Here is a 27,455-nt window from a genome sequence, read left to right as displayed (position 1 = left end):
ACAAGACTTTTAATATAATAAAGGTCATTTTATATTAACTACACTATAGACAGAACTTCGTATCTTGAATTCTTTTGCAATACAAGCACTACACAATCATGGATTTTCATTGCACGAGAAAAATGTAGAACAACGAACAGAAGGAAGAAATACTGGGCCTTATGCAGAGTCGTATTGACGTATGATTAGCATCATACTAAGGATTTGACTAACGCATGGTTATCATAAGCGTATTTAGAATTTCTGATTAGCACGTAGTAGTTGATTAAGTTTGTCACACGCGACTAATTTATTTCGAGCAGAGGGTACCTTGGTTTAGCCACAATAAACTTACATTATGATAATAGAAATGCAATTAATTACTTGTCTTTCTTTCTTTCCTTTCATCTCATCGGGTGAATTAACTATGAAGTAGCTATTAAGCCTAGTCCTTTACAATTGCCAAACTGTTTCTTAAAGTAAACAGTGAGGTATCAACAGAAAACGTTCAGTTTTCTGAGGAATACGTGCAACTGAAATTCTTCTATTGTCGCTAATAATAATTGACTTCTACTTATTACCCCCGTAAATACATCCATCGGAAATGAATAAGTTAATTGTAATTGGATTTCGATTTCGTAACTATTTATAAGTTGTTGTGATGTCAAACCACAAAGGAAATATTTCGAATTTTGTATTTGATATATGTGTATTCCTACAGACTACGCCTGCGCACTTCTAGTGTTCCACAATTGCCACATTAATTTTTCTCACCCAATGTATTGGAGCTATATTAGTTAATCATACCCAAATTATGTTATTAACTAAACTCCAAGCAGACTCTCAATACCAAAAGATACACCCTCCTTCATGCAGATCTAATACGACCCTAACTAACCGCGTGACTAAAGCTTGATTAACGAATTCTCTCTTAATATCGCCCACTATATCTAACTGACGATTTCTGATAATAACGGAGTTGGCTATTTTTATTTGTTGCAGCGATGTGAGAAAGATGCAATTATTACTCATTTACGCAAAATAAGTATTATTAGCCGATGTCTGCTGAAATAGGTTTTACGAATACGTGATATTTAAAATTATTAGTGCATAAATGTAGAAATACTTATGTTTTTTTTAGTTGTTTGTACAGGGAGTCCATAAAGTCCTGCAGGAAAGTAAAACCCTATAACTTGGAAACTACGTAATGTATTAACAAATAGTTTTTGGTATACTTACAGAAAGGTTCAAAGTTTTGTTTCAGCTAGTTAAGGTTCATCGCCAAACCTCCAATTGTGCACCATTTACGTCCAAACACTCTTGCAGTCTTTTTGGGAAACCAAGAATTCAGTGTTGGCCGTGGTCGTCTGGAATGTTCAAAATCACATCAGTTATTTTGTTCGTGAGATCGTGCAGATTAGCTGGCGTCTGCGAATACACCTTGGTCTTCACGTGTCCCCACAGCCAGTAATCATAAGGCGATAAATCTGGTGATCTTGCAGGCCAAGGTGTGGGTCATCTTCGGCAAATCCATCTCTCCTTAACTTCTTCGTTAAGAAACTGTCGAAGGCATGGTGCCGCGGTGCCCCATGCTGTTGCATGTGGACCTCATTAAGGTAAGTTCTGGCAAAAGGAATGTCTGTAGCATGTTCAGATAATTGTTAAATTTTACCGTCTCTTCCTCGAAGAAAAAGGACCGATAATGTGGTCCAGTACACCACACATTGACTTTGGGACTATCTCGCTTGTGCTCCTTGGATTTTCCACCCCCTAAATTCGGCAGTTGTGCCTGTTCACTTTTCCTGACACATGAAATGTGGCTTCATCTGAAAACAGAAATCGAGACAGAAGGTCACCATCTTTTTGTAAGCGGGTAAGCATTGACTCACAGAATTCAATTCTCATGTCACAGTTTTCCTCTATTAGCTCGTGCACAAATTTTAACTTATAGGGCCGGACCTTCAAATTCTTGCGTACGATCTTGTATTCGGTATTCCCAGTTCCAATGACCTACGTTTAAGCGACTTCATTGAACTCCTAGCTACGCTGTTCTCCAACGTGTAAATCATATTGCCACTCGTTCCTGGCCTTCCACTGGGTGGTAAATCTAACACATTTTCCATTTCTTTGAACTTCTCGTACCACCTCTTGATACTTGTTTCTGCTGGGAGTGTTTTCCCATACGTTGTTTGGAACTTTCTCCGCACTGAAACGCAAAATTTTAATTCCGCAAACCACAAAACACATTGTGCCTTTTCATTAATAGACGCCATCTTAAGTCACGTGATTACCAGCGCCAACGTCATCGAGCATTATGGCCAGCATCGAGCATTGTGGCCAGAACAAAACTTTGAACTTCCCTTCTTCCAACCTCAAAAATGTATACACTTAAACGTAACGGTTTCCAAGTTATAGAGTTTTACTTTCCTGCAGGACTTTATGGACTCCCTGTACGTATAAAATATATTAGCTCTCGAAGTTCTTCCTTAATAACCAAATAATATTTAGATATGCAAATGTACAGTGCAAGGATCTTTCATTATTTAAAATAGAAATTATTTTATTGTAATTATAGCCCATACAAAAACGTTGTTATTAAACATAGAAAGTGCACTGATGAGAATCAAATTTATTTGTTGAAATTATATTTTTAATTTTACTATATTTTAATATTACTTAATAAAAATTTGTTCCTTTTTTGTACATGACAGAGAATTTAAAGGTACAAATTTAATATATTCAATTTAATTACATATCTTTATTTTTAATTTGTAGGTTTCTAGCTACACGGAGCGAACACATTTATTGCTTATTATGACAATAATTTATATAGAAAGTCTAGCTTATACCTCTTGAATTACATATACAGGGTATGTAAATATATTATATCTTTTAACACAATAAATATCTATTTACTATATTATATGGGGTTAGCACAAATGATCTTTCTGATTTCGTTCGTATATTGAGTTAAAAATGTATGTTGTAGAGTATTGAAACATAACTAACTCTATGGCTTATGGATCGCTGATGTTGAATATCGCGTTCACAGAAGCTCTGCATTGACTTCTACCTTTAGCCAACTGGATGCAATTTCTACTTTGTATTCATATTTCTGAGAGATCCATCTTAATTATTGTGATCCCATCTGCGCCTAGGTCTTCCTAATGGTCGTTTTCCTTTTGAGCTTCCAGTGAAATCTTTGAAAGCATTTCTACTTTCATCCATCCTGGCTACATGACCTGTCCACCTGAGTCTCCTAGATTTGATGCCCCTAACAATGTTTGGTAAACGGTATAAATTATGTAGTTTCTGGTTATGAAGTTTCCGTCATTCCCCATTCCCATTCCTCTTGGGTTCGATAATTCGTGTCAGGATGTTGTTTTCGAACACTTTTAGTCTACTTTTTTCCCTAAGAGCAAGCAACCATGTTTTCCAACCATACAGAAACGATGATACTCGTTTGTTTGTTTGTTTGTTTGTTTGTTTTTTTGAAGATTCAGAGAGTACAAATGCTGAGGATACTTGGATTGAAATCAGAGAGTATTGAAACATAACATGAAAGGGAAAAGTCTCCAATTTTTATTCCATCTCATTTAGATATCATGAGAAGTCTTAGTACTTCCATTAATTTAACCACCAGAGCAGGGGCGCCCGAAGAAAATTTTTTAGGGAGGGGCCCATCACTGTAGTTACTATATTACGTCTGGTATTTAATGTGGTTTGCTATATTACAGTGGTGCCCACCCCCCTTATGTCTATGACGCACCCCCCCAATTGTCTATCCGTAGGTGTTCTTCCATGAAAAAATCTTCTTTTCGATTAATTTACCCCCCATCAAACATATTTATATAGATTTTAACCCCCCCAAATATTTCAATGACGCAGTTTGCGTCATAGCCCCTCCTTGTGGGCACCCCTGTACATTACATATACATTTTCGTGATCCAGGGAGGCTCGGGCCCCACCAGAGAGATTATTGTAAAAAATGACGGCGATATAAGAGTAGTTCTGTGAGTTTCATATTGCATTCTCGAGTTCTATACAAGTTCACTAATCATTGCTCAGAGTCATTTCCATACAATATTTCATAAGAAAACGTAAAGCGAAAGACAATACTTGATTGGTGTACTAAATAGCCTACTAAGTGAGTGTCTGTGTGAGAAGAAATTCACGGGACTCTCTTCTGATTTCGACGAAATCCTTGAGGACATAAGAAATATTTATATGCGAAGCTCCAGAAAATCAGATGTAAAGCAGGAAGAAAGCTTGATATATCGCAACTGAGAGTGTGGAAAAATGCTGATGGAACGGTTTCACACAAAGCCATACCATTTTCAGATGTATAAAACTCTGTCCCAAGGAGACAACAAATTACACCATACCTAAACAATATGCTCTGACATGTGTGGATAGACTTGGACTTATGTCGTGTGAGAGAAGAATGGCTTATTGAGCACTTGTAGCACCTGTAGAAGAAACTTGGTGAAATTTTCTTTTCATGATGTAGGCTTCAATACTTTACACCTTATAAATTTAACCCGCAAACAACATGCAAACGAAATCCGAAAGATCTCTTGGGCTACTGTATTTACACAAAGCTACCAACTTTGCCGAATAACTCTGTGGAATTACGACTCCCATATTCACCATTTATAATACTGGTTTTATAATATTTTTATTATATATACAGGCAATATTTAGTTAAGTACATTCTCAATTAATTATATTTTAAACATGAAGAAATCAACAAGGCATTATATACATGATACTAAAATCTCATCCAATTTCTAAGTCAATTTACTTCCAAATACACCAATTTTACTCAATTGTTTTTTTTGAAAGGGTCTGTGACACATCCATAAGGTATCTGGACCACAACAACCAATTTTGATGAAACTTGGAACTCTAATAGGACACTTTGCAAAACTAATGTAACTAGCAGGAATTTGTCAAAAAAATTGTAGTTTCTGAGATATAGTCGATTCATTAAAGAAGACATTTGTCGTGATATCTCGGGAACGGCTCCACGGAAAACAAGTAAACTTTGCAAGCCATACATGATAGCTTTAAAACGGAATTAAAATGAATTGTCTGCACCTGCGCATAATGCATAAATAATTGTGCGCATGCGCATATCTCGAAAACGTGAAGACTGCGATATATTTTTCTCTTGCTCTGTTTGATCTACATGACAAGTATTACGCAAAAAAAAAAAAAAAACCTAGATTCAAAGGTGAGCATTTTCAAACAACTGAGGTGAGAAGATGTTGGGGTGGTCTGCCCCCGGACACCCGCCTCTGGTTACGCACTCTGTCTGGCTTCTCAGTCATACATTTCCATTACACCTGTGTAGAAGTCATATAGTTAACGTTAAAAGTCGCCATATTCGTGGCGTAGTGATGTCAAGTACTGTAAGTCATCAATGTTACACAACAGTAACGCAGTATTAAGAGAGCATAAGTATACACTATCAGGGCTATGGTCGCGGTCTATTGGAGCAAATCAGTGTAATGCAGGCATATACACTCCAAAGAAATGTGCCAAAGGATGTTTCACAGGCCCTTTAAAGTAAACATGATTTAGGATAGCTGTTTCGTAAGTAAGCAACTCACTGAGAAGTTATTGACAAATTGAAATTTATCCAGTGCATTCCAGTTACAGGAGAATATATTAGTAGTTCTTGCAAAGTAATATGTAAGAATGTTTTGAGAGTATTAATTAGATCTCTTTAGTCAAAATACGTTACGTAATTATTGAATAACTTACTTCATTATCTAAATTGTTACAAAAATGGAAACTGGAAATATTTGATACTGTAAGGTTATGAGAATTTAACAAAGTTTATTCTTCTTTTATTCCTGGTATTTTTTTCTCTGTAATAATGACCAAAGCACAGAATTTATCATTAATGTCAAAATTATTTCCACTGTTAGATTCATTTTCTTACACTATATCAGTTAGCCAAATAAGCATTCAACAAGAAAAGGTCACTCTTAACTTGCAGGTTTAATATTGGACCAAAGAAGAAATTGGCCAAGTGCCATATATGGAGCATTGGACTTTATGGTTCAGAAACCTAGATATTACGGAAGTTAGAGAAGAAATATTTAGAGAGCTTCGAAATGTGGTGTTGGAGGAAGGTGGGGAAGATAAAATAGACAGAAAGAGTAACAAATAATGTTTTAAAACGGATAGGAGAGAAGAGGACGCTTTTAGCCACCATCCTTCGTAGGAAGGCCAATTGGATTGGATATATCTTATGAGGAAATTGTTTTCTTCATATCGTCATAGAAGGAAAGATGGAAGGAAAGCGAGAAATAAGAAGAAAAACAAATGATCGATGATTTGAAAAATAGAAGAAAATGTTGGGAGTTAAAGCAGGAAGCTAACAATCGAGAATCATGCAAGGAACATTTCCAAATCCAAAATAAAAACTAAGAAAAGAAGAAAAGAAAAAACCTCATTAGTCCCAGGACCAGTCAAAAGCAGAATAGGTATTAATAATAATAATAATAATAATAATAATAATAATAATAATAATAATAATAATAATAATAATAATAATAATAATAATAATAATAATAATAATAATAATAATAAATGAATTAAAATTTATAACATACCAATTAAACAATTCACTTCTACAACAGGATTTTCGATTTTCACTTGATTACGTATCATAAAACTGAAATTCAGAAACCGAATAAGATTGTCGACTCAATGCATTCTAACTTTGTTGTAATCTTTGTTTATCAACGTTTTCTTTTTTGTGATAATAAGAAAATAAATAAACGAATAAAAGGAAAAAAGTGTCAAATAAGAATTTAGAGTTTCTTAGGCTAATAGTCTTATTTGGGTATTAAATTTCTGTTCTATAAGAGGAAACGACATTAAACTCATGCTACAAAGGAGAATTGTTCAATAGACATGTTGGAAATCGTAATTCATTTTTTTTTTGGCATAAGCTGTCTAGTCCAGTCAATTATAGCTCAAGGAGGCTGTAGAGGACATGGTCAAGAACTACATTTTTGACTTCTAAGCTGTGTTTGTAGTATTTAATAGAGTAAATATGCTAAAAGTTCTCGAACCTATGAGGTTAGCGAAGGGCAGGGAGAAGATATTTTTTTCACTGTGTTTTTCGCTTATATTTCGAAAATGGTGCATCGTAGCGAAGAAGTTCTTATACTCAAAATGAACGCTGACAAAATTTCCAACAAGACTGTTTCTATTCCTTCTTCTCCTTTACCCAATAGTTTTCCAGATATCATCCTGCAAAAATAGCAAAGTCTCGAAAAACGTTTTTCTGCCTCGCATTTTCAATGAACTTTACCCTCTAGCTCCTCGGTCCTGAGTTTTACAGTAAAGAAGTTTTCAAATTAACAACAAATTATATGCTCTTCCGGTTTTATTCATTCTGGTGCTATGAGAAGCTGAAGTATATATATCCATAGCAAAAAGTCTTTCAGATAGTACCGGAGAATAAATATTTCGGAAGGAATGTTTGGATTAAAAAAACAAAAAACAAAACTGAATCAATTACATGGGTTTGAAACGTCTGCACGAGCGAAATGAGGAAAATAAAGCCAGAAAAATGTATTGGAAATATAACAAATGTAGCAAGAAACAACATACAGAACATAATAGAAATTACAGTATATAAAAATAAGTTGCAATTTTCTAAAAATATTTATATTGGACTCTAAACATGTGGAGATGATCTTGAAACAAGAGATAGTGTAAAGACAAAAGTGAAAAAGAAAGATGTTCATATTAATGTAAAATCACATTAAAGGTTTTATTCTGTTTATTAAAAATAATTGATTTCTATTATGGCCTTCAAGAAATTATGTGAAGGAAAGCAATGTATTCCCTATTATTGCTATCTATAAGAATAACTTAAATCTATATTAGCAATTGAAAGTATAGTCTTTCCAGTATAAATCATCCTAAAACACACGACTGGTCTATGGTCTCTATATAATCATTAGCAGAAGGGGATGTCTTCCTTTATTTTTTTTAATCACTGACTTTAAAGGAAATAAAACGATATTAAATAAGGTTTCTGTAATGTGAGAAAACAGTATTTTGTCTAGAATGCATCTTATTTTACTCAATAAATTCATTCCTATATTTCAGAAATTAATTTATAATGGAAAAATCGATTTTTGACAGCTATACTAAAAATTTATGTACATTGAGAAAAAATCACCCTATTATATATCGATGCAATCACCCTATTATATATCGATATATTGACGACGATGAATGCAATGGAGTCAATCAATAAAGTTATGCCAAAATGATGGAATGAAACGATAGGCTTATTTCGGTGAGAAAATGAGATTGAATCAAATGCTAAAACACAATGAACACAACATACATGTGGAAACGTATTCGCGTATGTATATAGATATGAAGCATAAAATTAGTTGAAACGTGTACGGAGTTTTTACTTGACGAAAAAAACCTTGACCAGCTGTTTCTATATAAAAAAATCTCAATCATCGATCAATATGCTTTTGCAACAACTCGACGTACTGGACATTTTCATATATGGACATTTTCTCATTCAATCTTGAATTCAACAATTGAAACTAACATTTATCCTACATTTGACAGCTGTGGAACCATACTTGCTAACTTTAATCTTCCTACACTAGAACAAAGGCGACGTATGATGGATTTATTATTCATTCAAAAAGTAACGCAAAATATTTTGGATTGTCCTGATTTAGTTTCTTTATTGAATTTTCATGTCCCCACATTAAAAGTACATAGAAACACTGGTCTTTATTACTGCAGAAAATCAAGAACTAATATAATGATGAAATCACCAATCTGGAGGACAACAGCTCTGTATAATAGAATGTGTACAAATAACAATGAATTTGATATATGTGATATGTCGCCTAAGAAATTTCGAAATACCATTATCATGAGTTATCAAGAGTTGTGAACTCAAGATATGTTATCAAGAGTTACGAACATGAAATTGCGTAATTTACAACACTGTAATTGGGCTATAGCTTGTTGTGTTGACAATAAATAAATAAATAAATAAATAAATTTATGGTTAATATTTATGTAACTAATTTGTTTTTATACGTAAAGCATTTAGTGTAACTTTCATGTTTAACATTAGTAGCAATTGTAGACCATTTGTTTGTAGTTAAATGTATTAGAGCATCTGTTACATTCTATTGAACTACTTCACCGTTTCGGAAGAATTGTTTCGTAATTGTTGTAAGCGTTTTTAAAAATATTTATCACGTATTTTTTGACTTAACATAATGTGCAATATTTATGTAGATGATAATCTTTCTAAAAATTATAAGGTATAATTAGTAATGGAGGACAGTTATGAATGCTGTTTTTGATGGAAATTAAACTATTTATATGGACTAAATAGTTTTCGATATAAATATCTATACGTCTATTTGTAGTCATGCACCTGCAAGAATGAACTTTTTCATTCAGGACCCATGATATTTTTATTAGCATTTAACGAGAAACAAGCTTTGATGTAACTTGTTAGGCTAATGAGATTCTCTCGTCAGTAGAGTTTCTTTCTTCACAGTATGATTAACCTCTACAGACTTAATATTTTACCCAAAAAAGGAAACTTCCACGCTATTTTTGTTACCACAGATAAAAAAGTGGAGAAAGTTGAAGAAGGTTAAATATTATGTACAGCACGGATATGTGACTATCTGTTCATTTCAGATTGTGTTTTCAATGAATTAAATACTAATCTCTGAAGATCACGTCATTTCTATCTTTCCCTATTCCCTGAATTTACCATTAAGAAAGACTTTTCATTTTAACTTTTAGACAAACATTATCACCTTTATACAACTTCTGCCTTTCAATCTATCATAATATTTAACACTAGATTTTTCTTGTTTTGGGATAGAATTTATGTTTGTGAGGCAAAATTTAGTTTCGTATAGAAATATTGAAAGTGAGAAAACTGTCCTCCCTCACTAACTTTTCAAAATGTTATTGTTTCTTTTATATTTGTTTAACGTAGTATGTTGGTTAAGTTGAATATCTTGTAGGATGTATTAAGGTCTATGTTATAAGGTAATATTATGTATTAAAGTTCATTTTTGTTAAATGTTTACCTATGTAATATTTGTTTTAAAACTATTGTGACATATTTTATGTTTCATTAAAGGAAAAAATGAATAAATATAATGTCTTGTATAGTTTTGAAATTCGTATAATCGCTAGTAGCTGGCACGCAAGACTAATTGTTTCTATCACCAGTAATTTAAGAAATTCATATAAAAAAGTTTATAGATAATATACATTTTACTAATAATACACTCTTAATTTTCAACCGAAATAGACAATTGATTATAAGTTCGTTCCTGTTTTAACATTAAAATCAAGGTAATAAAGCAAATGTAATATTGCATAATAACAGCTTGTGATAAAACTAAGAACTAGAAATTATTCTTTAATCTTTTGAACGATTTTTTTAATGATTGATTGTTTTATAAATTTACACAAGAAAAAATCAGTAGAATTCTCCTGTAAATGGTTACTTATTTGACGATGTTAAAATAAAGGGAATACAAGTTTAGTTTTCTCAGAATTAAGATATATAGAAGATACCTCGATATTAACAAATTTTAGCGATAAAAGAATATGTATGTATTATCATTCATATTAGTTGACTTGATTTTGAGTTTAACGTCCCGTTCACCAGCGAGGCTATATGAAACGTAGAACTACTGGTTAACGTTGAATCCGAACCTCATGAGCTTCCACCGGGAATCGAACCCGGATTCATATAATTGGATTTAATAACTTACGCAAGAATTTTCAGTACTCTAATATCTTTAAATAAATCTTAATACGAAAGATAATTTGTATCCCTCTAATTTTTACACCATCTTTTTACAATTATATACTGTTAATAATTATCAAATAAGATCATGGAATTTCGTTATTAGTTTTCCAAAAGTCAAACTACTAAAATATAGAAATATGAAGAGCACATATGATTAAATAAATAAGTTATTATTATAATAGTAACTGGTTGGTAAAATTAATCGTAGATATACATGACATACACATAAGTAATATTCATACTTAATTAAAGTAGCGAGTTATATGTTTAAAACCTGGCTAATTCTCAATACTTTTAACAGTTACGTGTACAAGCTGCTATAAATATTTTTAGAACATGTGTGTTAAGGTAAAAGTCATCTTTAATCCGTTTGATTTTAATCTTGAGTTGTCACAATAACATTAATACAAAAATAAAATAAAATAAAATAATGAAATTTTTATTACTATTGTGTAAAAAATAAAATATTCAAATATTAAGATTGTAAATAAATATGCAAAATTCCAAAAATTAATTGGGTTAAATGGCATTAATGATCTATACAATAGCAGAAATATATTTCTTACTATATACAAACAAAAAAATAACTTATATTTACTATGATAGTGAATTATTTCATATAATATGTTCAATTAACGATTCATTTTCAAGTTTTATTTAAAGATATGTGAAGCAACACTTAAATATCAATACAAGGATATATTTTGATCTTTTAAAAGTTCAAATAATCAATCTTGAAATAAATTTTCCTTTCATTTTCCTGATTATTTTTCCGATGAATCAAACATTTTATTTAAATGTCCTATTTCTGCTTCTTGTTCACCTGATCGCCACTTTATTCTGTTTGTTTCTTATGTGATTTGAGTTTGTCATCAAACTCGTATTGATTTTATGAATATAAATTACAAATTGGGAAATGTTAGCAATCCACTTCCACTATTATCAAATTTAAAATTTCAAACGCATTAATGTAATTTAAATTAAAAAGTCAAAGTTCAAGAATTTAAACATTAGAAAATTCATTTCATTCTGTAATACCGTAAAGTAGGTATAGTTTGCAGCAGCAGGGTTCCTTTGCATCACACAAGAAAAGTGTTTCGTATGAGTGCGTTGGTAACATTGTTGTATTTTATGACTAAAATGACACAATAGTACAGACGGTAACGTGGACGATACCTACAAGAAGAGTGGTCGTAATTCAGCTGTTATTTTGATATAAGAGAGGGTAGTTTATTGAACAGATTTACGCAAAAGAGAAGTGAAAGTAGATGTATGCCTATCATAGTTTCTTTATACTGTGAAGAAGTAAGCAATATTAGGTTTGATTTCGACGTTTCTGGAGACGATATTAGAATAGTTCTACTTTCATTCAGGAAATAAAACATCGAGGCATCATATTGGTATAAAGTTCAGTTAAGAATCAAGAATGAGGTTAGTTCATACGATGTGAAAATGTAGTTCGGTAACAATGGAACAAAAACGGGGAACGAAGGAAACTACGACCTGAACCAGATGATGATTTACAGGAGTTATGTACTAGTATAATTCTCTTCCTGTAGCTATACCTCAAAAGATCACAATTCTAGTTTCAAAGATAAGATAATAATATTAATAAGACGTTTTGGAAACTAGTGATTCAGATAAAGGATCGATGCAGATAACATATATAAATTCTGACATGCTGTAAATTTGGAATGTCTGAATATAAAGATTATGCGGGTAACTCTACCAGTGTGGGGAACAAGTGGAAACCTTAATTGAAAGCTAGCTTTGAATATACTATATTTTCATATGAAGGAGAACTGTTTTCTGGTCAAACTATACAAGGACAGAGAGGCTATTATTAAAGTCATAAAAAAATTGGGATGATGCTGCCAGTGGATACATCATAAAGATATTGAAGTATTTCTTGGAAAATAATGAAATTTAAAACTAATTTCAAGCCGTGGTACGTATTCAATTAAACAACTTAAAAATCACCTGGTTCTGTATAATGACCTTATTTGTTATGATATATGAAATGGGTGCAGATATATAAGTTTCGTCTAAAGAAACGTTGCATTTCTGGCACAGACTTAGTTTTGTAATAACTACGAACTGATTTAACACGATGTTCTATGCTTCAATGCTCTACTGCAACTGATCATACAACGTTGCTTTCTTTTGCTTTGCACTCGGTCAACCACTGTGCGATATTTAAGTTTGAAATGGATCAGTCGGCTTGGCACCACCCTGTATATATATATATATATATATATATATATATATATATATATATATATATATATATATATATATATATATATATATATATATATATATATATATATATATATATATATTAGTGTATACATGAAAAATGTATCTTACTGAATATTAACTATATAAGATAAAAGTGAAATAAACACTACAAACTTCGGTTTGTTCTTTGTTTAATTATACATACTCGTATATCCTTGAATTAGTATCTAAGAATATTAGAAACCAACCTCATGGATGTTAATCATAAATAAGAAAAAAATATTAGAAATTACTTACCATGTTAACCCTAGGAAGTCTAAGAAGGGGAGTTGTCGAACCCATGTCATATACCATCTTTTATAAAATGTGTGGAATAATCGTGTATATTTTATTCATTTATTTCTCATCATATTTATATGAATCATAAGTATGCGTTTCCTACGTTAGGTTAGGATTGTATTAAAAGTGTCAAAATACAGAAAAGGAAGAAAGAAAAGAAAGAAAGAAAGGAAGGAAGGAAAATATCATTGCAATGAGCTCACCAGTTAGTGTTGCCAATTTGGAGGGAAAGTCACTAGATCTAAAGGATTTGACTTCCAGATAGGGACAAAAGTAATATTTCCGATTAGCGACTTTCTTAATGACTTTTAAATGACAATGTGCCTACTTATTTACAAATCTAGCTACTTTTGTGCTGTGAACAAATCGAACACTATTATTTGGAAGCAGTCTTTATATGCTTTCTTTCTTTACGTATTTTAATCTGCTCAAATTGTCAATAAATAAGTTTGGCACATTTACAACCTGTATAGCATATGAAATCTCCAAAATACCGCTTTGTTTTCTGATAAGCTATATCCTGTCCTCTAACCGAGAACAATTTTAACCTTCTGTGTCATTTAGTTTGCAAAACTTCTGCCAGATGCACATATAATACAGCATTACCGATTATTTGTAAAAGTTCAAGAAAATGTTAAAATGGGTGTAAGTTTTTTCTTTGTAAACATTTAACTGTCATGTGATTTTTCTAAACATTTTTAAAACATATATGTTGAACTAAAAGAAGATAATTCTGAAAGTACAGTGATCTAAATTATTATATATATATATATATATATATATATATATATATATATATATATATATATATATATATATATATATATATATATATATATATATATTTAGCGACTTTTCACCCATAATTGGAACCATTTCACCACCCATTTAATGATTTTTTGTGTTAATTTTTTTGGCAACACTGTACAGCAACCCCGTTCGTTTTCGCTGAATTTTCGGGTCACAAATATTCTCCTAATATAGTCTGAAGAAAATAATATTTTATTATTTGTATTTAAAATTTGTCGATTTTTCATACAGGAAAATAATGCTTGAAAGTCGATTATTGGTAAACATTTATCTCTTTAGAGGCGCAAATTGATATTTTGTGAATCATATTTTTATATACTTATATAACATGTACTTGACAAGCCTGTTAGTTTATGGAAAATTGTTTTGCTCACAAAGTACGTAAGGCGATGAATAAATCTTAATTTATTACATAAAACTATTTTTGAGACAATGGATTCGACAAACCACTTAGTGTTTGAACTTATCTGAGACAATTACTTCTTAGACTTCCTAGGGCTCTAAGGAGCATTCTGAAAGAAGAAAGAGCTAGAACGTGATTTATGATTAATTACTTGATAAAATTGCTAATACAGTAAATCAAATGGTTTACGAACAAAATGAAGGATTAAGATCCATAAGGAACTATCTGCACTTCTGTAACAATTGGAAAATGAAATGAAATGAAATCTTTAAGTTTTACGCCCCATGCTTGTGACGGTTAGGATAAAGGAGACGGTGATGATGAGAAATAAATGAAATGGTGGAATGAAGAATTTAAGAGGAAACGGGAGAACCCCAGGAAAACCCACGAGCACGGTGTTTGTCCACCACGAAGTCCACACGACGCGAGCTGTGACCCAACCAGGGATCCCAAGCACCGGAGGTGAACGCTCTACCATTGAGCCACCGCGCCCTCAATTTGTAAAAATTGGGAAACGGAAGTTCACAACTATGCTTAAATTCTTTATATTCTAAATTCTTCATGTTGGAAAAGTTAAATTGTTGATGCATTACTCGTGTGCTCGAGGCCTGGATAACTTATGCCTTTGTTATGAGATGAAATCAAGATGGTGGAAGGAGTAGTACTATAAGAATGACGTTTATGGTTCATATTCTAAAGATAGAGAAGATCATGTATATATATGTAATGTCCATGGTCTCTCCGAAGAAAGTTTTCCTGGAAATATGTCAATTATGCCGATGGTATGCATATCACAGCATACCATTTATATTGCCATAAAAACTCGTATCGAAGTGATGCACACAATATCAAAGAGAACAAATAGTAATTATTTTATACCTTTGTCTTGACATAATCAAAAGATGAAATAACATACATGATTAATTGTAATTGCTTCCATCACGTATTTATATGTAATAAAATCAAACAATGATGGTAGAATTTTGGAAGTGACAATATCCGTATCGTGTATTTGGATTTAAATCACTCTTCGTTTTAAAGGAAGGAAACATATTCTCCTTCCTCAACAAATCTAGATATTCTTTGCATATTATGTCCATGAGTAAGGTATTTTTTTCTCGTTTGATGGTCACGACTTCAAAGGAAAAATATCACTGTGTAATCCCCTATGTCAACATAATTGCAAGGGAAGAAAATCACGAGTCATCGACATGTGGAAAGCAAGTAAGCGTCTCTACGCTCTTGGAATTTATGAAGGAAACCGCAGGTCTTTGGGTCATGCAGTCAATCTTGGGGTCGGCTTGTCTGTAAGTGATCATAACAATGGATAATTAGTCGTTTAGTGTAAGTCAACATTCAGTCAACAAGCAGAAGCTTTTCGGGAGTAGCTGAACTCCCACCAGGCGCCTGTCCAGGTGGCGAATAGGGGAAGACCTGCTAAATATACCAGGTGCCGAAGAAATTCGGAGAGGACCAAATCAGCAATGCTGCCTTGTACTTGTTAGTAGGGGGACCTACAAAGGCTAAGGGAAGAAGACCCTGACAGAAAACTCCTGCTCTTCCAGCTTGAGGGTTGGGTTAAGGGCTAACAACCCCGTCCTAAAAGATATTTAGAAAAATAAACTTTTTCCTCGGATAGGACAGATGAATGGAGACGACGGAGGAAAGAAAACGAACCCGATACTGGCAACCTGGAACGTAAAAAAATGTCCGTACCTGGACCTGGAATGTACGTACCAGGAAAATGAAAAAAAAAATAGCAAACGAAGTTACCGAACACAAAATAAACATCACCGCAATTCAAGAGATAAGATATTCAACCATGAAGAATTGGTAAGAAGAACTACACAGTCTACCTCAGTGGCACATCCACAAGAACAGGATAACTTGGTATAGGCTTCATAATACGAAAAGAAATGCAGTTTCGTTTCACCGGTAGAAACGGAATTACTTCACTCACCAAGTGCCATATGGAGAACTTCATTAAAGGGAGAGAGTTCAAGCACTCAATCTGATATTCTTTCAGAACATGCATGATTTTATATATCTTAACATAAGAACCATTTGTTTTGTATACTCTGTTACTCAAGACGAGGGAGATTAAAATTTCGAAACCCTCCCTTTTTGGTGCGAGCAGTCCCGGGTTCATTCTCGGTGGAAAAAATGTGAAAGCTTTTTCATTACATCCATCCTGAATGAGGTCTTCTTGGGTTTTCCTCATCCAAACCTTGGCCTAACATTCAGGTGCACGGCCGCTTCCTTCCTTCCTCAATCCTTTCTTCCTTCTCTTTCTCCAGATCGTGTGCTCGCTGAGGGACATCATCCCTCATACATGACGGGATGATATGGCCAGAGATGCCGAAAGCCCAGAAATCTAATTCCTCATTCTCTCCCCGAAACACTCCTTTGTATACGCCAGTCGACTCATCTTTTATTACAAAGCGTGCGCAAGTGCTGATGTCCCATTATGGATCCCAATCCACCTTGTTAATCTCTGTTTACAAAAATTAAAGGATCATGTTTCATAATTTTAGGGTATTGGAAAATGTCGATACACTGAATAATGTAATAGTGGTAGTCTTTACCATCTTGTTATAAATATATTGAAGATTGATTTTTCTCTCATGTTAGTTTAAACTTCACTCAAAAAAAAAAAAAAAAAAAAAAAAAATATATATATATATATATATATATATATATATATATATATATATATATATATATATATATATTAGTACATCTATCTTGAAAAATTTCCTAAAACATTTTTTTAAATAATATACATTTGTGCTATATGTCAATGTATACAATTCGTTACTTCAGTACTTTTGGTTAACATAGATTGAACTTTTAAAAATGATTTGATATATATAGGGTTCGTCAAAATTGTATACACACTTCAGCAAATGAGTGAACGAATTGTTATGGTTTATTGGGGGCCAGCAGCAAGGCTCTTTGCCCCATCACGATAAGAACAATGACTGACACATACTGTACGTTAAAAGTTCAAATTAAATTTCCTTTAAAAATATTGTAGTTCAAATCACAGTAAAAGTACTACAAATAAGATACTAAAACAGAAAAAAATATCGAAATTAAACCACAGGTCGAAAAAATACTAAAATAACAAAATACAATATAATTATAGCGAATAACGTAAAACCAGAAAATAACTTTAAAAAATAATAATTAGGGTTGAAAAAAGCCGGAAACTAGTTCTCCAATTCCGAATGGAATGGCTAATGAAAAAGAGTGGATAGCCAATCAAGAACAATCCCCTTTTAGCCAATCAAAAACAATACCGTAGAGCCAATCAAGTACAATTCACTGGTACCCAATCAAGACCAATTTGCTGTTAGCCTATCAAGAACAATTCCTTGTTAGCCAATCAAGAACAATTCCTTAGTAGGCAATCAAGAACAATTTCTTGTTAGCTAATCAAGAACAACTTCCAGACACCAGTCATTATACAGAAAAAAAAATGATGCTGTTAAAAGAACTCAATTTGTGTACCACAGGAGAAGTTATTTCATCGCCAACGACATCAACTTCTTACGGTATCATACGTAATTATCTAGTAACTAATAGTTAGCTTAACTTTTTTTACGCGGTATATTTGACATGTGTGCCAACCACAAAGGAACAATGTATTATATTTCAGGTGATCCTTCACGAAAATAGTTGAGTGTACATAGAAACAACAGACGGCAGGACTTCATCTGATATAAAGGTTGACAGAAAAGTCATATTTGTCATATTTTACGCTCACAATACTGTTTTCGTGAAGGTTACCGGAAATATAATACGTTTTCCGTTTATTTAGTATCCATGTGAACTATACGGCGTAAGGCTTTGATCATAGCAAAAAGTAACGACAGCAAACTGTCACTTACTAGACATTTATGATATACTAGTAAGGCGATGACCTTGATTCTGAAATAACATGCTAACAGTGATAGAAAAATTGAACAATCTTGAAACCATCATTTCTTGCTCTGTACTGGCGCAACTTTCGTTTACACTGTAAGAATCATGTAACAGCAAGTATTGAGAGGGAACTATACTGTATATAACAATCATCATTCAATCAACTTGGCAAACTAATCATATATATAATCCATGGAAGTGCATAAATAGTTTTTGATGGTATAGTTATTGTCATAAAATTACGTCACAGTTATGTAAACCTACGATGTAAAATTTCTGATACGTCTATACTTAAGGAAAAGTGTTTAACCATTACTAATTAGGATGAATGGAGGAATCCTTAAATTGAATAGAAAGAAAGTGGCACTTACAAGTGAGGTCCTCAGCTTTTACATCTTCTTCCAGATCCTCCGTCTTTTTACCTCCTTTATTCTTTCCTCCTTTCTTTGATTTCTCTGATGGCAGAGCATCGCTGAATATCGCGAAATTCGTTAAACTAAGATCTTCTTGTACTTGCTGCAATCGCGCTATATGATTGTAAAGTATACAGCGCATACTATCTGTATTGTCTACTGGACCTAAACAGCAAACCAATAAAAATACAGTCAAATTTCAGCAACAACGCAATAACTATGCAGAAATTACGTTGATATATCTGTCGTGAGTGGCAACCGAATTGACACTTCACCTTGAGTGCTGCTCCCACAACATTCAATCCGCATACAGTGATGTTGTCAACCTTGTAATTTAGGAGCCGATTCGATCCGTTTTTGTGTGTTATTAAAAAAAAAAAAAAACAACAGCCTGAGTTTCAGTCTAGCGTCCCTTTCAGTAGGGAGGCTATATGAGACCTGGGCCTACAGCTTAGCATAAGCTCCTGCCGGGAATTGAACCCGGGTCTTCCACAATAAAGGCACGTACGCTAACCGCTTAGCCGCGAAGGACCGCTTTTGCGTGTTCTTAGTGAGACGAAAACTTTGTGAATATGTCGTAATCTTTTCTAGCTAAAAGCAAGTATTTCATCGGGTGCATACACAATATTGAAGTAATTGATTCACTTAAGCGTCAATTCGGCTGCCATGTATACTAATTTATCTTAACTAGACACAATAACCTATCTATTTTTAGTTAACCAACTATTCCACAAACAATATTAGAAGATAGCACATGCTTTCAGTAGCAAATAGTATTGATAAAGGGACGAAACGAGACGAGAAATAAGGTTTTTTCGTCTCGTCTAGTGAAATTTTAAAAATCTAGTCTTGTATCAGCTCTCGAAGAATTATTTGTAGTCATGTCCCAAATTTCGAAAAACCTTTCCTTGTCTCGTACCCTTTTGTAAATTTATGATTGCATTTAATTCCTTGTTTGTTCCTTAAATACGTTTAGAAAGTATCCACAAAAGGCGTGAACCAACATTTAAACCATATTTTGTAATGACTTGCGCATCTTAAAGTATTGTAAATGATCTTCATTGTGTTTATAAAATCACTGTCTCAATTTATAGTTTTTATACCATGAACCATATGGCACGAAAATAGTGTTTCAGATTTAAGGCTTGGATGAAAACTAGTGTTGCCCGAGAGACTTTGATGAAGTAATGTTGCCTACGAGAGTTAGATGAACTTGTAATGCCCACGAGGCTTGGATGAACTAGTGATGCCCACGAGAATTGGATAAACTATTGTCGTCCACGAAACTTGGATAAACTACTGATGCCTACGAGATATAGATGAACTAGTGTTGTCCACTAGCCATGGGTGAACTAGTGATGCACATGAGAATTTAATGAACTAGTGATGACACGAGAATTGGATAAACTAATGTTGCCCAGGAAACTTGGATAAACTACTGATGCCCACGAAACTTGGATGAACTAGTGTTGACCATGATAGTTGAGTGAACTAGTGATACCCACGAAACTTGGATGAACTAGTGATGCCCACGAAACTTGGAAGAACTAGTGTTGACCATGATAGTTGAGTGAACTAGTGATACCCATTACACTTGGATGAACTAGTGATGTCCATGATATTTGGATGAACTAGTGTTGTCCACGATAGTTTAGTGAGCTAGTGATACCAACGAAACTTGAATGAACAAGTGATGTCCACGAGACTTGGATAAAGTAGTGTTGCCCACGATAGTTGAGTGAACTAGTGATACCCATGATACTTGGATGAACTAGTGATGCCTATGAGAGTTGGATGAACTAGTGATGCCCACGAAACTTGGATGAACTAGTGATGCCACGAGACTTGGATGAACTAGTGTTGCCCACGATAGTTGAGTGAACTAGTGATACCCACGATACTTGGATGAACTAGTAATGCCCACGAGACGGATGAACTAGTGATGCCCATGAGACTTGGATGAACTAATATTATCCACGATACTTGAATGAACTAGCTATACCGGGGGTGCGCGAAGAAATTTTTAGGGGACATTTCCACGGCTGCTATACTACGTCTGGCATTTCTTTTATTTGAGGCGTATAGTTTCTAAATCCGCCATCTCCAATTTTCAAAAAAATTAGATAAGTAGATTTACTGGTATTCCTTTCCATGCCCGACATGATGAGAGAGATTTTTATCATTTGGTAGTTATAATGAATGTCCAGAAAGCAGGAAAGTCTTTCTAAAAAGAAAATTTCATCTCACATAATCTCTGAGTTATCAGTTTTTCCTGTTTTTCTCGAAACATTTCATGAAGGAGATGGAGGATTTAGAAACTATACGCCTCATTCAATATACGTGGTTTACTATATTACGTATAGATTTTCTTGAGCCAGGGAGTGGGAGGGGGCATCATTTGTTCTTTATTCTACTTCTAACATTATAGGCAGTGTAACAAGTTATTATTACTTTCCACCGAGTAACCATTGTTGCATAATTTTAGGATAAAGTGAAAAATTATTATCTGTATTAGGGGACATTCTTTTCATTGCCTCATACAATAGAGTAGAATTATGAGAAAAAGTGCACGAATAAAAGTTGTTGAAAATTTCATAAGCTTTAAAACGATGTATATATTGTCACTATGTACAATGTCAGAAGTGCGCAGTGAAGCTTCAAACACCATCAGACTGTCCACAATTTGTGTAGAAATATATGAATATATCATTTAACATGAAGAAAAATATATTTAGTGATTTGAGACGGCTTTTCATTGCAATTTCCGATAAGTATCAATAGGGTTAGAAGTCCGACTAGTTTAATAAATAGTTCGTAAACAGGGGCGTCCGCAGGGGGTGCACAAGAACCTTGAAAGTATACTTTCGCACTATCTTTCTGTATGTAGGCCTATGTGTCAATTCCAATTATGGTTTCATGTAAACATTTTAAAAAGAAGATGAAACATATTAAAATATGTTTTATTGATGTTGTTAAGATGTGTTTTAAAATATTAAACCTGTTAGAATATGTTCGATGTATTGATATTATACTAACAGTCCCAAAACTCTAGTTGCTCGTTTTCCGCCATTTTAAATAAGCAGTACGCTATCTTGAAATTTTCCCCAGCACATAGTTTTTGCCTTATGGATCCTGAGCCAATAAATGTAAAAGTATCATTGTTTCTTTATTATACTTCTAATATTATAGGTTACATAATAAGTTATCACTTTCTCCGCATTCGTTACTATAAGTTCAGTGTACTTTAAAGTTTTATCTATTAGAACTTGAAAATATAACTTTAGAAACAAAAATTAAAATGGTGATTTAAACAAAGGATTAATTATTAAAAATTAGCGAATATATACTTACCGGAATTATTTGAGATGCATTTTGTATCCGATTTACAGAAAATACCATCATATCCTGTTTCATTATTTTCACTATTTCACTCTACGTACTACCTTTTATAATTGTGCTTAGATTCTTCTGCGCATCTATTGAGCTGCTAAACTTAAAAGTATTGTAGTTATAAATAGGAAGACAATACAAAGTGATCACCAATTGAATTGTAGACTCCTACCTAATATCGAGTAATACCACCTTTCGCTTTGATAACGGCGGGTACTCACCGCGGCATGGACTCCACGAGGCGCCTGAAGTGTTGTTGTGGAATTTCAATCCGTATCTGCTGCAAAGTCTCCCACAGAGCTTGCAGTATAGTTGTAAGAGGGTCCACAGCCGAAGGCGTCGTTTCATGGGGTCCCAGCATTGTTAGATCAGATTGAGATCCGATGATCGTGTTGTCACATCAGAGGAGTGCTCATCAAATCAGTTTGCTGCCGTCCTAGAGCGGTGGTTGGACCGGCGCATTCTCCTGCTGCAAAATGAGGTTACCATCTGGATGTAGCAGCCGAGCAAATGACATGACATGGCGTCCAGAATATCGCGGTAGCGTTTACTTGCGAGTGACTGTGATAGGGGACCCATTTCAGTGCAAGTAAACATGCTCCAGACCATAATACCACCACCACCGGCCTGCATAGTTCCCTGCTGTCACGGTGGATCCATTTCCTCTTGCGGTTGGCGGCGTTCCGTTACCGGTTCATCGGCATGTACGAATGTAAAGCTGTCCAGGCAACCTTTATCCACATTTCCACGGTCCAGAGGCAGTGTTCCTTTGCCCATGCTGGAAGTGGTTTCCTGTGTTGTGCTATTAGAAGGGATATTCGCGTGCGTCGATGGCTTCTGTACTCCATGGCGAGCAGGTGGTTGCGAATTGTGTGGCTGCTGACACGGCGTTGTTGTCTTCCATTGAACCACTCCGCGATTTGACTCACTGTGGCCCATATATCGGCTGTTACGATGCAGACCACTCAACCTCTACCCCTGTCATCGACACACCCCTGCCCGCGGCAGTTTGCCTGTGTGGGTGCGGTGTTACCAGAAGCCATACACCATTGACACAGTTGCCTTTGAATATTCAAATGCCGCAGCCACTTCCGAAATCGAGCCACGCAGTCGTCTGGCCCCTACGATTTGACCACGGTCAAGTGCACTCACCCATCATTTTGCCCATCACACACTGCATTGACACGGATACAGATAGAAGCAATACAAAGCAGGAGTACCTTCGCGATGCATTTCATTCACATGTACTGTTGGAGCCTCTGTAGGGTGGTTTCTGCAACTTTACTGCTATCTCTAATTCAACTACTGATCAGTGTATATGGTACCGTAAAAAGCCTTGCGATGATAAATAAACTTAAACAAAAGTTCTAAATATACCATTGTACTTTGAGACTTACTTTTCTTAATGGTGTTTTGCAGTTGAATGTCCAAAGTTTTCGTTAACTTCCTTCTCAAAGAAGTTGCTTTTGGTGACAGTTTCATCATCACTTCCTTCATCTGCATCTTCAATTAAAGTAGTGCTAACACCACATCCGTGTCCACTACTCTGCCCACAAAATGATGTACAATCTAGATCTTTTCTTTTGCACCCACAATTGTATCCATAATTTGTCTGGCAGTTGCATGCTGTAAACTTTAACAAATCTTCTGGAGCAGGTTGTTTAAATGTTGTTACAGGAAGAGATAATCACCAAACATTCTCCAGCCTCATTCAGTTAGAGTCATCTCTTGATTTTTTCACTGCTGAATTTGATAGAACACATGGAGACTATGCTGAGTTGAAGCAGCTATTATTGGAGATATTCCTGCTAAGTTAAAAGTGTCACTAATGCGTTGTTTGGATACAATCTTTTTGTACATGCTTAATCTTGTATATCCAGATTTTCTTTCTCTGTACATCTATATAGCGCTAAGAACATTTTTTCTCCAGCAGCTACCACATCATCAGCAGATTATGTTGGGTTGTTGAAAACTCGACACAGTTCTTCATTTTTCCCCAGTATTTTGTACGCAACTTTCTTCCCTTTACTGTGTGGAGCAGAAGTTGTATCACAACCAGTGAAGGCCTGCAAAAATAAAATGCAGTTCACCATATCTCTCATTACTCTCTGAAGTTTGGTACTGCTGTATATCTTATGTCGTCGCTTCGAGCCAGGAAGAAACATGTAAGTCTCAGCTGTTGCGAGTGCTACCATCAGAACCAAAATATCTGAATCTTCTCCCACTATTACTGAAGAGCCAGATTTTGCAACATTTGTTACGACTAACACAACTAATGTGTCTAGATGTCCAGGTGATTGATGTACGGTGCAACTAGATTTCTCGAGATGGTTCGTCAAAAGTGATATCAATTTGGATTTGTTCTTTGTGTTAGAAAGAAATTCCTGTTGAGTTAAACGAACAACGTGGATGTTATCCTCAATGATTACGCGTATTCATGGTTTCTTTGTTCTTGTCCAGTGTTTTATATCCTTTACGCTAGGTCGACCATCATAACCATCAAATACAATACATTACTTACCATTGCGTTTTGTGATAAACCTTATATATTGCTCATATGATTGGCCGCAAAAATTATGGAAAACCAGCAACTAGAGTTTTGGGACTGTTTTAGTATAAAATCAATAAATCGAACATATTCTAAAAGGTTTAATCTTTTCTTTAGGTATGTTTAAGTTTGATCCATTTGTGTCGTAATTGGACTGGACTAGGGCTATTTATTCAAAAAGGCAGAAAACGGGCAACTCGATTTTTTTGTACGATACCAACATCAGTAAAACATATTTTAATAGATTTCATCTTCGTTTTAAAACGTTTATCTGAAACCCTAATTTGAATTGACACATAGGGATACATACAGAAAAATAGTGAGAAAGTATACTTTTAGGGTTCTTGTTCACCTCCTGTGGACGCCAATGTTTACGAACTATTTATTAAGCTAGCTCGTTAATAAAAACCTGTTGATACTTATCGGAAATTGCAATGAAAAGCCGTCTCAAATCACTAAGTGTCTTTTTCTTCATGTTAATGGATTCATTCATATGTTTCTACACAATTTGTGCGCAGTCCGATGACGTTTGAATCTTCATTGCGCACCTCTGACATTGTATATAGTGAAAATATATACATCGTTTTAAATCTTATGAAATTTCTAACAACTTTTTTCATAATTCTACTCTATTAACTTGTATGAGGCAATGAAAAGAATATGTCCCCTAATACAGATCCCAAGTTTTCACTTTATCCTAAAATTATGCAACAATGGTTATCGGAGGAAAGTGATAATAACTTGTTACATTGCCTATAATATTAGAAGTATAATAAAGAAAGAATGAACCTGCTACATTAATTAGTTTAGAAGTTATGTTGAATAAACTAAGTGCACCCGGCGGGAGCTCAAGTGGTTCGGATTCCACGTTAATCAGTAGGTCCACGTCTCATATAGCCTCGCTGCTGAACGGGACGTTAAACTCAAAATCAACAACAACAACTAAGTGCATGTGAGAAATCCAAGATGGTAGACTATTTATTCAAAATTGTGGATTTTTTTTGATTTTCTGGAGGTTCTTGAGTTCTTGAGGAAGAGATTACGAACAAATTCCAGAAGGTCCCATCTTTTTATTCCAAATGTCTAGGTTTGGCCCGTTTTTGATGTAATTTGACTGGACTAACTATGCAAATTGCTTATTTTGTTGCAGAAGATATGTTAGAGAATCAGGTCCTTGAAATATTTTGTTTTGAAATATTTCAAGCTAACAACTTTATATTTGAAGAACTTGTTTTTGAAAGAGAACATTTCCGTTCTTTCCCTTGATGAATTCGTTTTTCAACGGTTTCTTAGTCTTTGAGATGAGCTGTGTCGGATTATACAACATGGTATCTGCAAATTGAAACGTTTTAAATACAGATCACAGTGTGAAGTTAGTCATTTGTACAGTGAGGGATCTACCCGTGGGCCGGGGGCCTAGGGGCCCTTAGCTTTTTGAGTGGCAAGTATAATTGAAGCTATTATTTTTATATTTTTGGAAGTTTATAGTAAACTCATGATATATTTCATGGTCTGGGTTCTGGCTGACCCCTCCCCCCCCTCCCGAGACAGTTGTTACCATCTAGGTACGCTACTGCGTTTATACTACATCCAGCTCGTTCATTCGCTTCAGTATATTTTCATTCGTAACCATTTGATGCTATTTTAATTTGAGTTTTGGGTCCCTTTCAGCAGCGAGGGATATGAGACCTGGACTTACCGCTTAAATCTTTCAATTTAACGTCCCATGACTAGGCTCCTCCTGATAGGCTAAGGGAAGACGGATAATTTAGGTAAGTGAATCATGATGGAAGTACTGTTGGAATGAGAATGTAGGAGGAAACAAGAGTACCCGAGAAAACCCACTTACACGATGTTGTCTATCACAAACTTACCTGGCTGGGGCTCGGATCAGAGATCTCTCGCCTCAGAGCTAAGCGCTCTACCACTGAGCCACTATGACCTCTACAGGTTAACGTGGAATCCCGACCATATGAGCTTCCGCCGGGAATCTAACCCAGGTCTCCCTCTCCAAGGGGCGAGTACACTAACCGCTTAGCCACGAGGGGGTTCTTCATTCAAAACGAAACATAACAAAACGATTGTTTTATTTTGCTTTAAGATTTTTTTTATAGCGGTACAGTTTCAGAAGCCCTTTCAAGCCAAACTTTATTTCTTCCTACTGCAAAATTAGCAAATGTGTAAATGCCCGCTTTTAAAAGCATGCTTCACCTGTGTTTTTTAAAATTTACTATTTTATTATTATTACTTTCACTTTTAGAAACCTTAGGGACGATAAGGTTAGGTTAAGTGAAAAGGTTAGATATTAGTACAGTCTTGGCTGAATCTTTCTGCTCTTAACAAAAGTGTATGAATTGGAATTAGGGTGGACCTGATGGAGTCTCATATTACAATCATAGGTGCCGAGTGGTATACGGACAAAATCTCGCGGCCGAAACATCGCCGCCCAACATCTCGCCGGCCAAAACCTCGCCGCCCAAAACCTCGCGGGACAAAATCTCGCCGGGCCAAAACCTCGCCGTGCCAAAACCTCGCCGCGAATGA

The 27,455-nt window shown here is 34.5% G+C and overlaps 1 protein-coding gene across 2 annotated transcripts in view; it reads right to left on the bottom strand.

Annotated features, from left to right (window-relative positions):
• LOC145689054 (uncharacterized) overlaps positions 1-27,455 on the bottom strand; it is a 287,546-nt gene that overhangs the window by 149,392 nt on the left and 110,699 nt on the right. For both annotated transcript variants that reach the window (XM_081763184.1, XM_081763183.1), the window contains exon 5: positions 18,932-19,138. In XM_081763184.1, the coding sequence (XP_081619310.1) occupies positions 18,932-19,138 (207 nt within the window). The remainder of the gene's footprint in view (positions 1-18,931; positions 19,139-27,455) is intronic.

The sequence above is a fragment of the Thermobia domestica genome, chromosome 7 (genome assembly GCF_964235325.1).
Source record: "Thermobia domestica chromosome 7, izTheDome1.hap1.1, whole genome shotgun sequence".
In the NCBI taxonomy this organism is placed as follows: Eukaryota; Metazoa; Arthropoda; class Insecta; order Zygentoma; family Lepismatidae; genus Thermobia; species Thermobia domestica.
The sequence above is the reverse complement of the archived record's forward strand: the minus strand, read 5'-3'. Positions and strand labels throughout refer to the sequence as shown.